General features: G+C 41.7%; 1 protein-coding gene across 3 annotated transcripts; it reads right to left on the reverse strand.

The window, feature by feature from the left end:
• Positions 1 to 2081: 2081 nt before the first annotated feature.
• Positions 2082 to 8113, reverse strand: lrrc3ca (leucine rich repeat containing 3Ca). 3 transcript variants are annotated; one of them, XM_069155884.1, is made up of 2 exons: positions 7645 to 8113; positions 2082 to 4719 (listed from the first exon to the last, which is right to left on the reverse strand). In XM_069155884.1, exons 1-2 carry the CDS (start codon positions 7671 to 7673, stop codon positions 3987 to 3989), a joined length of 762 nt encoding a protein of 253 aa, XP_069011985.1. In that variant the 5' UTR covers positions 7674 to 8113; the 3' UTR covers positions 2082 to 3986. The 3 variants fall into 3 exon arrangements, with proteins under 3 accessions (XP_069011985.1, XP_069011982.1, XP_069011984.1); XM_069155881.1 differs by having other exon boundaries at positions 2082 to 4863; XM_069155883.1 differs by having other exon boundaries at positions 2082 to 4863; positions 7639 to 7701.
• Between the last annotated feature and the right edge of the window lie 5455 nt (positions 8114 to 13568).

A 13568-nucleotide genomic window follows, 5' to 3' on the forward strand; every position in this document is an offset into this window, starting at 1 on the left:
CTTTCCACCACAGGGAGCTGCGTGACACAACATGAAGCAGGGACCTTGACACAGCTCTAATAGTCGGTCTGTTGTCTCCTGATCAGCCCCTGGAGGGCACCAACAAAAGGAGACCATGTCAGAGTATTGACACTCACCCAAAGGATGTCCTTGTCACCGCATCTTAGGTGTCACTTATCTTTTTGGCGAAGGGAGAGAATTGACAGGTGCCCACTGCAGGGCCCTCGCTGGGAGACTCCATGTGATCTCAGTGCCTGGAAACATTTTCACCTGCAACCCAACCCCGAACAGGGCTGCGCTCTATGGGATTGGATGCGTCACCTTATCCCCCACTTTGTGTCCCATTACCCAGCAGTTGTAATGCTCACACCAGTGTAACGTGTCCAAGGTAGCAGGCGGGGCAAGCTGAGCTGGCCTGAAATTTAAATTAACCTCAGCGGCATTTATGTGTGCTGGGGAACAGAGGTATTGCATTACCAGCGCCCTCGATCCCGCCATGCACACACACCTGTCGTACATAGAGGTGAACAAAAGAATTTGCACACTCACATACATTAGCTGAAAGAAACACTGACACACGTGCCTGTTCCTAGGTTTATGTTTATGTCCTCTGGAGGTGAGCCTACCTTAACAGTGGCTGGTTTCAAAGCCACCATGACAGTGTGTTATCTGAGGAAAGAGGGGAGCAGAGCGAGAGCGACAGAGAGTGTGTGTGTGTGTGTGTGTGTGTGGCAGGAAATGTCAGAGAGAGAGGCTTACCATCTATTTTTCAGTAATGTTGAACCTCCTGCTCGTCACGGGAGGCTGTACCTGGGCTTCCTTAAGATTGACTCTGTTAAGATCAATATCATTGTTGTCTGTAAAACAAACTCCAGAAACTCTTTTTACACAAGCACGAGCACAAACAACCACTTCTAAATTTGTATTTTTTTTTTTGAAGCATTTAATTGTTTCTTACACTTTTTTTAAAGAAATAGTTAAACATTTTAGGAACTAAACATTTTTTTTATTATTATTTGTGTTTCAAGCTACATGAGGTAATTGATACCACTTTCAGGTTTGTATGCTAAAGCCAGCTGCCCATTAGCTTAGCTTAGCACAGACTTTGGGAACATGAGGAAGCTGTTTACCTGGCTTTGTCTAAAAGGTAACAAAATCTGTTTACCAGCTCCTCCAGCGTTCACTAATCTCAAGACTAGTAACTTCATTGTTTCTGAACCACGAAATAATCTGACACACAACTCAAACTAGTTTTTTTACACTAAATTAGTTGTTTACACTTTTACACTTTGGTAGGAATTCAAAAAACTAAATATGGTCTTGTCCGAAGTCGCTATGCTTAGTCGAGCTAACCAGCTGATAGTTCCAGCTTTATTGTGAACTCTGGCAAGGAGGTAATGTTTTCTGTGCTGTTTTTTTTTTTTTTTTTTTTGCTTATTTGTCTGTATGACAGAAAGATTACAGAAAAACTACTCGTGCAGTTTTCATGAATCTTGGCGGAAGGCTGTAACACAGACCATGGGCCAAAACATTTCGGAAATGATCCAAATCATAAACAGATCTAGGAATAATGATTCACTTTCATTAACACTGTGAGATAGGGCAATAGGCCTACTAAGTGCCATACCTCTTAAAATCCAGCAGATGGCAGCCATGTTCATTTGTGAAAAAACATAGGCCATTCCAGAAATATGACAACTCCATATCACACTCCAGTATCCTCTGGGATACACATGGATTTGTTCAAACGTAATACAGCAAGCATTTGTTATGGAGCAGCAGGGGACAGTTTTATGGAGGAGAACTGTAACCGGTACAATTGTAACATCACCACAATTTTAAATATATCCAAACATGTAGGGTGGTTGTGGGTACAGAATTGTTTATCATATGCGTGGACTATTGGTCTTTGAGGAGTTCTGAGGTCTCCGAGTACCCTTGTAGTTCAATATTTTCTTGAAAATTGTTTTCTTCATACATCTCAGCAAGAAAGTGAGTAAGTGTATTTCCAAAAATGTCAAACTATTCTTTACAAAGTGCTGCCTTTGGGACAGAGGCAGTTTGAAGATGAGGTGGAACCGACTGTGACTCCACTGTGAGTCCTCTGGACTTTCACCGAATAACCCAAGGGCATTGCGAAAGTGCTTTACCCAACCAAGAGTAAGCCAGGCAGCGGGGTATGGGGGGGGGGGGGTGTCACACAGGAGTATGGGTGCAGGCCCAGACTTCCTGCTCAAGTATTTTGTATGGACATCATAAATCATGTATTGGTCTTGCTCTGCTCTAGAGGCATTTGTGGTGTTTGACACAGGGAAGACCTTGTTGACAAACCATTTGCCACACCCTAAAGTCTGATATGGATTCAATTATGTCACCACTCAAATACATTTCCCCTTTTTGTGGTCTTGGTTTGTATTGATGAGTTCCTCATAAGAGACACAAATGCATTTTCCTCTTTGCTGTGCTCAGGTGAAACAGGATATTCACATCCCTGGCAGCTTTTTAAATGGACCAGCAGGTCATGGCCTCATAAATGTTATTTGAAAAACCCATGGGAGTGACGGCATCAGACAATATCGTCCTGGAGGCACTCTGGGCGGTTATTAAGGGCATGAGAGAAAAGGGAAACACAGCACAGAAACAGATAATCTGTTGTGATCATGAAGGATTCCTGTGTGTTCCCTTAATTACTCTGGGTGAAGATGTGCGAGAACCGAATGTTTGCTGAACGGCTTTGCCTGCCAGAATATAAAAATGTGTCCTTGTTTGGTTCCTAAGTCTTTCTCACCCTCATTTTCTACTTTATAACAGTGGAGGAGCAGTAATCTCAAATTCTTTACTTCTCAAATCAACCTTTCCTGACAATTAGATGATATTTCATACAGTGTTATTGGCTTGTAACATCATTAGCATACAGTATTATGTTTGCCAGAACAGCAGTATGTTTCTGGTACAAGCATTGAATGGCATACCTTCTTAAAGATTGATTGAAGATAATAGGAATCTATCAAATCTATCAAACCAATACGGACTTTTGGTTTGTTACCTCCTCACAAACCTACCACATCCTATGCATACAGTAACATAAACAGACTTCAACCTTCAATGGCAATGGGATGACACGGACAAACATATCAGGAGACTAAAAGAAAAAGTATGAGTCTCTTTATGTGCAATTACAACCACCTGTGTTGTATAAATCATGGGATCTCACTGATTAGGGGATGAGCTAGCAGGGGTTTCCTGTCAAATACTTTTTACAGACACAGGCAGCTTGGATGTTTGCTGTTCTCATCAGTATGGAGCTCTCGTATAGAAGATGCTATCAAAATCATTACAGAATAACTGATGAGTCCTTCATCGCACATCGATCTAATACATCAGCAGAGTGAGCTGCACATGCATTTGCTAAAGAGTGACTAAGATTTCAAATACCATATCTGTTCATTTCGGGTGAGACACTTGACTGAGTTCAGCAAGAAAAAAACCCAAAAACAACAAACGCATGGAAAACATCCTTTTACTTCTATTACCGGTGAATATTGTAAGGATTTTAATGGAAAACAGTTGTGCATGGAGTTTCTCATTCCAGCGGTGCCTCATCCCACTGTTCATATTGCTGTTAGATCTTGTCTCCTGAATTGTCTGTGTGTACGAGAGGTGCATCAAGGTGCATGCACCACTGGACAAATCCCATTTATATCCCATATTTGGAGTTCACCAAAAAACATGCCACTGCTTTTACTCCTTTAGCGCACAGACTCAGCCAACAAAATCTCCTAATGGGTTACTGAAAGATGAATTATTCATCTGGGCTAGGTTGCGTCTGCCTGGTATTTTTGCGCAGGCACATGTTTTATTGCCCGACTTGGCTCCGTGACAGCAGCTGGGCAAAACTGAGACTGAAGTTGACCGTGTAGAGGTTGTACCTCAATCCTCTTTATTGTGAGACGGCATTTCAGATCCCATGTGTAGCTCCATCAGCCCTACACCACAGTACTAATGGTGGAAGACTCCTCTGACTTGCCCTGTCCATTGGGCAACGACTTGAGGTACTCCAGGTGTCTGCGGGCGTCCTCCTGATTAGCCCTGACGTAGTACACCAGGTAGGAGATGACCATCGTGAACCAGCCGAACATGACGACCAGCATGGCCACATCTGTAGTCCTCTTCATCACCACACATAGGTCTTTGTCTGGTGCCAAGAGAAAGGCAAGTCCTTGAACTCCTATTTCCTCAGGATCTGAAGTCTGGCACACAATGCCTGTCAGTGACGCAGGCTCGAGGTCCACACGGGGCATCGCCATCTGCAAGTTGCAGTCACAATGCCATGGATTGTTTGTTAGGTTGGCGCGAGCTCGCAGGCCCTCAAAGGCCTCAGGGTTAAAGTTTACTAACTTGTTCGAAGACAGGTCTAGAAACTGCAGTGAGGAGCCGATGCCTCTGAATGCCCCTGGATCTAGCTGGCCTAATTCATTGTGCGATAGGTCCAGTTCAACCAGGTTGGTCAAACCTGCAAAAGCATTTTTTGGGACTGTGGTGAACAGGTTGAAGTCCAGGTAGACCCGTTGTGTGTCATTAGGGATGTCTTGTGGGATCTCTGTGAGCTGCAGGTTGCTGCAGCGCACCGTCTTGCCACTACTCTCGCTCTCAGAGCAGTAGCAGTTCTTGGAGCAACTGGTGGCCGCGTGGTGGAAGCAGAAGGTCATTAGCACCAAACTGTGGAAGAGCAAACACATGACCACTGAGTGGCGTAGTAGCCAGTCTGCAAGTAGGGACATTGTGGGATACGGGCATGCTCCAGGGAGGACCACCTGGGCTGAGGGCTAAAGTCCACATCAACCTCCCCAGTAGCTGTTGAACCTGTGGAATAAAAACAACAGAAAGTCACATAGGCAGTGGGAAGACTATGTTTAGAAGAAATAAAAGAGCAGATTGTGAGGTGAAATACTTTCCTTTCCTGCAAAACGGGTGATTAACAACGATCTTCAGAGGCGGCAGTGTTATTTATGGGGGGTACAGTAGCTTGTCTAATTGCAGCGTGGAGACAGCGGGAATGCTGCACGCTCATTTCAGCATGTTGGTAGCCAGAAACAACTCAACTTTGTTGTGTTTCCAGGAAAGTCCAAGGATCAAACATCCCCCTCATCCCAGCACAATAAACAAGCTAAGAAAATACTTTGGTGTCACTGTGCCTCTTTTATAATTGACATCCCTGCAGTGCGGGGCTATTTCAGTACACCGAGACGGGCATTAACATAGTGATGTGACACCATGAGGAACAAAATGTTCTGAACAAAACATGGGCTAAATACAACTACATTTCTAATAGACTTTACATATTTTCAGTTCTTTGATTATTATGATTTCCCAGCTTGATATCTATTAATCTATGCACACACTAGTCATTAAGGCCATTTAGTCCAAAGTGACACAGAGGTAAAAGCTCGTCTGTCTGTCCTGTAAATCACACATTACATTTTGTACATTAGTCATTGAAAATAGCAGTTCCACCCATCCCAACACACTTCATTAATAGCTGATCAGGGCTACCTCCTATCGTGTTACTAATCCTCCTAAGAAAAAATTCCTTAAGTTGCTGTAGCATCAGCGTTGGCCACCCAATCCTTCTTTTGAGGTACAGGAAATGCTATAAACAGCACCAAGGCCAAAAAAAAACAGATGGTTTTATGGCCTGTCTTGGGCGAGACAAAAAGAAAGAAGGATTTCAACCAGACTTCTTAATTCCTCCAAAATGGCCGGAGACTGGGCAAGATGCACTTACCAAGATTAACAAATGAAATTGATCTCTAAGTACCTCAAAGTATCGCATGGCGTTGGGGAGTTAAGGACAGCATGTGGTGGCACTGGCGGCGTGTATGTGTGTGTTAGGGGGACAGATGATTTGTCAATAAGACACAGCTAATAACACTGTACGCTGGTGTGAGAGATGCCTGCTAGGCATAGATGGAGTCTAATGCAAAGCGCAGATGACGCCAGTGCTATTAAACTTTGACTGCTGTAGTTTGTCTCCCTCAGACATAAGCTATTTACCCGTACATCTTCATCAAGGCCGGGCTAAACAACTTTCAAAGGATTTCCCCCTGCACTCAGTGTCAGCAGGGTGTATGAGAGAGTAAAACACCATGACAGAAGCCCCTAAGGAAATAAAAAGTCTTGCATTATGCTCCTGTAAAGGCTGTACTTTTCCCGTCACATCGCATGAAAGCCTGGTATTATGCTGAGGGATAATGGGGAAGCAGAAGCAAGAGGGGTGGTGGTGGAGGAGGAGAAAGCAGGTGGCCAAAGAAGGGAAATTGGACACATGAGCGCAGGTTTGTGAGAGAAAGAATGATATCAAGAGGATTTAAGGAGAGGGGTGGCATTACAGCCACAACACAGAGAACATTGCATGACACTAATGAGATATCGAGGAAAAGGGCAAATGTTAGGAAGTCACAGAGGCAGCTGACAAAGAGCTGGCAGCAAAGAAATAAGAGGCAAGTGTCGCCTTTGGATGAGATAAACACATGAGAACTGTATAAACCTGATGCAAGAAGTCTGTTGACCTCTAAATCATGGCTTTGTCAGCGTTCCTTTGACTTCTTTCATGATAAATGATCCAGTGTTTAATTTACACAATAAAATATTGCACTCTTATGATCACAGGTCATTCTGTCACTTCATAAATTCACTGCTGGCACCAAGAGGAGCAGTAATTTAGACTGAAACCCAAACATCAGGGGCATTTAAATGCAACATAAAATTATGATGTTAATGTCTTTTGTGATTCAGTGTTTTTCATGTATGAATCAGAACACTTAATGGCTTCCTTTCATAGCTGCATGAGTATTAAATAAACTGCTGGTCTCTAGTTCTCAATAGGGGATCACACAAAGGGAGACAGGAAAATAGAGCATCCTTGACATATTTAACTTGAAACTGTGGCTTTTAATGCAGCTGTAATAATTACCTCTATCCACTCTGGGACCCTCACCCAATGTCAATCTGGATTACTAGTATGCTCTTTTTGTTCCTCAGAGCAAAACTCTGTGCTCTGCAGATTTCCATTGTACCCTTTTTGACTTTACTCAAAGAGCACTATTATTGCAGAGCACTCAGCTCTTTTGATACTGTAATGGCTTTTACTGTATGAACTGTTTGATTAGAAACTCTTCACTGCAGTCATCATTCGAAATATCTCCTCTAGACTGAATTTAATATTCACATCCTCAACATCTAGAGTTTAATACTGATCCAGTTACTTTCAAACTTTAATTTATATTAATCACAACATGTAATGATGGCATTTAAGATGCAAACGTAAACCATTAATTCTAGGCTAAATATCAGTTCCAATGTTGAAACTAAAATTTTACTCATTTACACCTATCTGTTTGACAATGAATTCAAAGAAGAGATTAAGACTATGCCTCATGGGAACTGATATCTTGTTAAATGTGTCTTTCATTTTGTTACAGTGGGTACCATAAAGCGCTTATTTGCAGAATCAGTCACATTTTAAAAGCTCTGAAACTGGCAAACACCAATCCGTTACTCCTTTATGGATTAAAATGTACAGACGCCGAGAAAATCCCAAAGAAAACATATGCGTTTTGATCAATATCACACACGTACACTCACGTCTTTGCCGCTTTTCCTCCCTCTTCCATGATGTGTCCCTGAATAAGTGCCCAAAAAATTATAGTCCAGCAGATCAGCGTGCTCCCCAATAAGCCGTTCGGTCAATATTTTGGATCGCTTCCATCGAGTCCTCTAGCAGCCCGTTAAACTTGTGCCGAGAGCCGCTCTGGCAACCACGACGCGCCACTGGAAACGCTCCTGCACTTCAGGGCTCGCTCAGTGTACCCTTTTAGTTTCCACGCAACCAGAAAACCATAAAGGCAAAATTGCCCGAACCAGCACGGCAAGGACGCGGCGCGAGGGCAACACTGTCATTGATGGCGATGTCTCGCTGACTGTCATCCATATGTATGACAAAAAAAATAACATTAATGCACAGTTTTAAAATGACAGGCGCGTTGCGCGCAGCGCATTTACACACAGATGGAAGGCAGTGGCTGGATATATGCGGTTGCTGCTGGAAAGAGATAAGTGCTGGATATATTCATGCAAATATGTAGTGGCATGACACTCATTCATATGCATCTGTTGATTGCTGTTAGTGAAGTGGATTTGATGTGCATGCAGCAGGTGCCAGTGAAGTAAAGGACCCCTCCCACTCTATCACACCAAAATGAGCTCATGCACAGTGAAACGCTCGTTCATGGAGCAGTTGGGCTGGCAGCCTATACTAATCATGTTTGATCTGAAGCTTGTTTTTTCAAACATGCAGCCTGCCTGCCAGGGATGTGGATCTTAGGACGTCTCCAGCCCCTTTTCCTGCCTGCTGCCAGCCGATAAGGAAGCCCAATCAAATCCACTATGGAAACAGACGTACATGAGCACTAACCCGGGAGAGTCTGCCAAGCAGCCAGTCATAAGGTATTAATGGAATTACAATCAATAATGTGGGATACTCCACCCAAACACTCTACCTTGTACTCCGCATATGATAAACTGCCTTCTTTCTTTCTTTCTTTCTTTCTTTCTTTCTTTCTTTCTTTCTTTCTTTCTTTCTTTCTTTCTTTCTTTCAGTCAGATTGTCTTTTGTGATCAATTAAAGTGAAATATTACTGATGTCTAACATTATTCTTCATATTCTGGTGTAATGCAGTATCACACCGTTCTGTCTCAGTTTAGAATATAAAAGCTCAATGCAGTTTAAATAAGCTGTTTTTGGGTGTGGATGACAGGAAATAAAACAGAAACATTAAGCATTATTGCACATGAAATATAGGATTTTAGTGCATCTGTCATGACATTTCAGTGCTCTTTGGTAGTATCAGTTAGAGATACAATTTACTGTTTTCAAATATATCCTTCTCACATTCCTGTCCCAATGCCTGTCTTAGCATAGGCCAGTTTATTCATCAGCTGATCAAAGATTGAACCACAACCCCAGTATTTTCAGGATACATAATTGTGTATTGATTTAGGTTGAAAAAATATAATCTTTTAATATTTTCCTGCTGGTGTTGACTCATTTATAATAAAAAAAAAACACTTTAACACATTTGGGTGTCTCAGTCCTCATGAGAAACCCATAAAACATTATGTTAGTTACTGCTGCTCCTTTCACAGCCCCGAGGTTATGAAGCTGCTCTTGTCAATTAGAAGAAGATCAGATAGGTGGGAAAGCATATGACAGAGAAACAGCAGAAAATGGGATTACTTTCCTCATCGACAGAGGAGAGTGCACTGGCAATCCGTCTTCCCCGGCTTTATCAGATTACTTCAAATGCTCCACAGTGGTTGGCAGCTCGATGGGCGCTGTACGCACCAAAAACCGAGCATTAGTCCTGATAGACTACACTTTCAAGTGGATCAAAGTATTTTTTTTCCTTTTTTTATCCGTACTTTTTTTTCCCCTCTCTAGTCTGTCAAGTCCATGGAAGCAGGCTCAAGCATCCTCTGTGTTACTCTTATACCCGCACAGGGGGCGTACCTGCAAGCTAGCATTAATCCATGACACCAATGTGTAGAAAGAGAATTTAGGTGAGAAAATTTGAGCACCAAAGTTTCCACAATGTCACCTCAAGAGGGTGGGAATGTGTCTTTTTTTTCACCTGTGTGCTCTGGAATGGAGTGGAACAAAAGGATTCATATTAATAAGATGTCTCCCTTTCTTTCTAATTTTCTATCCGACTTTCTCTTGCCTGCTCACACAAACTCACATCCATTCAAACGTATATTCTTCAGCACACACGCACACACTCTGGAGTCTCTGGCTCCCAGCTTTTTGAGTGAGATCAAAGTCCTGCCTTGTCTTTGTGAATACAACATTACCCTGCTTTATTTATTTATTTCCTTGCCAGTCTTGAACCTTTTAATCAAAAAACTGTGAGAAAGGTGTATTAAAAGGATTTGCCCGCTACTGCCAGCAACAGGCGGGTCACCTCACCTCATCTTCCCCTGTGAGAAGAATCATCTTTGAAGTCTGATATCACTGACATTAAGGAAACAATGGAGTGCCAGTTTGAAAGTGTTGTAGATATTCATTTGAGCCTTGTTGAATTCCCCTCTGACAGGGTTATGGATGGCTGAGCCTCGTCAAAAGCGACCAGCCATATGCCTTCGAGCACACAGTAAATTTATGCTCCACTGTCACGTTTTAAGTGGTTGGTGGTTCATAACACTTTCAAGGTGTTTCCAAAAAAAAAAGAAGCTAAGTAAATTTTAACATGTTTTCGGGCAGTGGTTTCCAAACCTGCATGTCGTGAACCTCGAGGGGAATGTAAGTGGGAGAAGGATGATTTCTAGGGTAATGCTGATCAAACTTCTCCAATCTTTTCTTCTTTACACTGTATGTTCCAGTTCTTCAGGGTTTTAGTAAGACTTGAAGCTGCTCTTCAGCATGCCAACATAATCGTAACGACAAAGCTAACATTCTTAGGATAAATAATATTTTCACGATTTTGGTTTAGTGCACGGTGACATTCTTCAATTAGCATTACACTACCACGACAGTATAACTGAGGTAGATGATTATGATGTCCTGGTATAACACCAAAGCATGTGATACACCCATAAATCCACTAGAAGACACCTAGTCAGTGTCACGTTTTTTCTTCATCAAGGCCTGAAAAGTAGGTTGCCTTATAGGTTTAGGCACCAGAAATCAATAGGTTTAGGAAAAGCTCCTGATTTGGGCCAAATGTGACGTGATCGCAATTTGGTTTGATTTAAGCACAAATACTAGAGATCGTGGTTTGAGTTAAAATAAGTCATTTTACAGAAATAACATGACATACTACACGTAAGTTGATTAACGTAAGTTAAATACGTTACGTTATGTAACTTACATACATTACTTGAAAGAGATCTACGCTAACTTTGGATTTTTCACAGACTCGAAAACCGGTCTGCTGGCTGGAAATCCTCTCGACTTTCTAACTGTGGATATTATCACTCTTTTTATCACTCTTTGTCACATGACCTCCCTCTGGTCAAATGACTTGGCTGGTCATACATGCATGTACTTTTCATACCTCGGTGAGTCAAAACATGACCCTGACATGGTATCCTCTAGTGGACTAATGAGTGTATTACATGCTTTGGCGTGATGCCAGGCCGGGTATTGTGATTCAGTGGGAAAAGAGAGAACATTGGTTTGCACTGCTTACAACTTAAAGACAAACAGTCTTCTTGTAGCTTATACGGTATCACAGGCAGAAAAGGTTGGAAATCAATTGGCGTCACAGATTGCAATTGACGGCATCCTAAATGTTAAGTTTTTATAGTTGCCTGCAGTTGCCTGCCAAAACAGGATAGAGGTGGTTGAAGCTGTTTTCCCCTGCCCTTTTAAAGTAATTAATAACTCCTGGTCCTTCATTGTGTCTCCCAGACATATTCACAATGACAGCCAGGGAGCAGTGTTCACCTTAAAGGTCATGTTGCGGACCTCTGAGGACACAGCAGGAAATGTGATGTTCATAACATAACTGACGAAAGAGTGAAAAAATACTCTCTTTAAATGCTGTAGGTATTTACCTCTCTAAATTTGTCTTCAGAGCTTATGGTATGTAAAAAATTTTTTTAAAGAATGTGTTCGTATTCCTGCCTCTCATTTAATCTGTCATACAGCTGGAAATTAACTCAGCTACATATTCAAATTTTATTTTAACTTTTTTCATTCTCATCTTATGGTTGGGTGTTTTCGCTATGTTGCAGTACTTGCTGTCGATACAAGGCCCACAGGAAGAAATGGGACTAGTCTTTGCCAGGAAATAATCAGAAACACTGAGATGAAGTCAAGCGAATTCACTTTAGCAAACTCCAGGGAAGAAGACACATCGCCAAGTCAAACAGTGACTCAGAACATTTTGTAAGATATATGGGTGGTGAAGTGGAAAATTTGACAGATGAAAAGGGGGCAGAGGTGGTAGGAAGGTTACAGTCTCATGTATGTGTGGCAAATATGAAGCAAAAGCTACCAATAAGTCTAGCTTAGCATAACGACTAGAAACAAGTGGAAACAGCTCGCTCAGCTTTGTCCATAGATAAACAAATCTGCCAAAACTGAAGTGTAATTTGGGCAGGTTGTGGTCTGTCTTCTTGCTTCTAGTCTTTATGTTAACTCAACCTCTTTTCGTACTCAAGCTTCATACGTGGAAGAGGAGAGGAAGTATTAATCTTCAAAGGAGGGATTAAGAGTATTTTTCAAAACTATTCCTTTAAGATCCAAGAGTGGCAATCAAGTCTGATTCTCAAGTTATAAAAAGTCCCAAATTGACTTATCCTAAATGGCTGGTTAGCTTTACAACATGAAACCCATATTTTAAAATGTATCCACGTCTCAGAGTTTTTCTCAGACAGCTCTGAAGGTGGTCTACACTGAATGGAAAGCCAAAATGAAGGAAAAGAGACTGCCCGTTGAAAATCCTTCCTATCACTGTCAGCAGCTATAACGTACACTACCCAGGCTCTCTCCCAAACAGGCTCTGACATACTTGTCAAGTGCTCAGTTGGTGCAGTTGTTTACCTGTCATACTAATATCTGCAAAGCAGCACTATCTTTGGATAACATGCAGCATCAAGTCGCACCAAACAGCTCTCTCAGACAGCTATCAACAGATCTGTGACACATCAAGTTTCTTTCTACCCCACTTACCCAACAGTCAAGCTTCATCAAGCCCCAGAAAACACAGCGCCATCAATAAATAAACAGGAAAGCAGGTGGTACTGAGAGCACGTCCATCTATTTTACAGGGTGGACTATTTTTGGATGCTAAGTATTTTGCATTCCCTGGTTCAAACTGCCCACTAGTACTGGATAAGTGGAAGTCTGTGTGTGTGAGTGTGTCACAGAGTTCAAATAGTAGTTTCAGGCAAAAAAACAACAACAACAACAAAATGCAGCTGTATTATCATCAGTCAAATAAACATTTTAAAACTTACTAATTCTGGAAAATAGAAACTGAGGGAACAACTTCTGCAGAAATTTGCTCAACGGATTAATTTGTTAGATTGTATCGTTTGACCATTAAAAGAGCACAATTTGTATTGTTGCAGAGGGTTGTGTGTTGAACTATTTTATTTACCAATGTTGTCATTGGGAGATAGCCAGGTAACCAACACAAAAACCTTTGTAAAACCACAAATTGTTGATTTAACTGAGATTCACAGTGTTAATCTGCAAGCTTTAAAGGTTCTGGAATGCTGATTCTGCATCCTTTGTATCCAAGCTGGCTCTTAGGTTAAGCTAAATTGTCATCTCGGCATATATTTAACAGACATGAGAGTGGTATTGATACTCAAACTGTCAGTAATGTGCATATGTGTGTAATATGATAATCTGAAAATACTCACTTGCTCTAATCATAGATTGTGTTTATTTTGTTGAAGTGGTGGAATCTGCATCAAGCCTAAATTCTTCTTTATTTTACTAAGAAAAGAACATTTTGAGCCGCCATTGTCTCTTTTCCAGGTACAGAGAATCAGAAACG

This window comes from Embiotoca jacksoni, unplaced genomic scaffold (assembly GCF_022577435.1).
Source record: "Embiotoca jacksoni isolate LCO1_2020_lvr unplaced genomic scaffold, fEmbJac1.0.p SCAF_20, whole genome shotgun sequence".
NCBI classification, from domain to species: Eukaryota; Metazoa; Chordata; class Actinopteri; family Embiotocidae; genus Embiotoca; species Embiotoca jacksoni.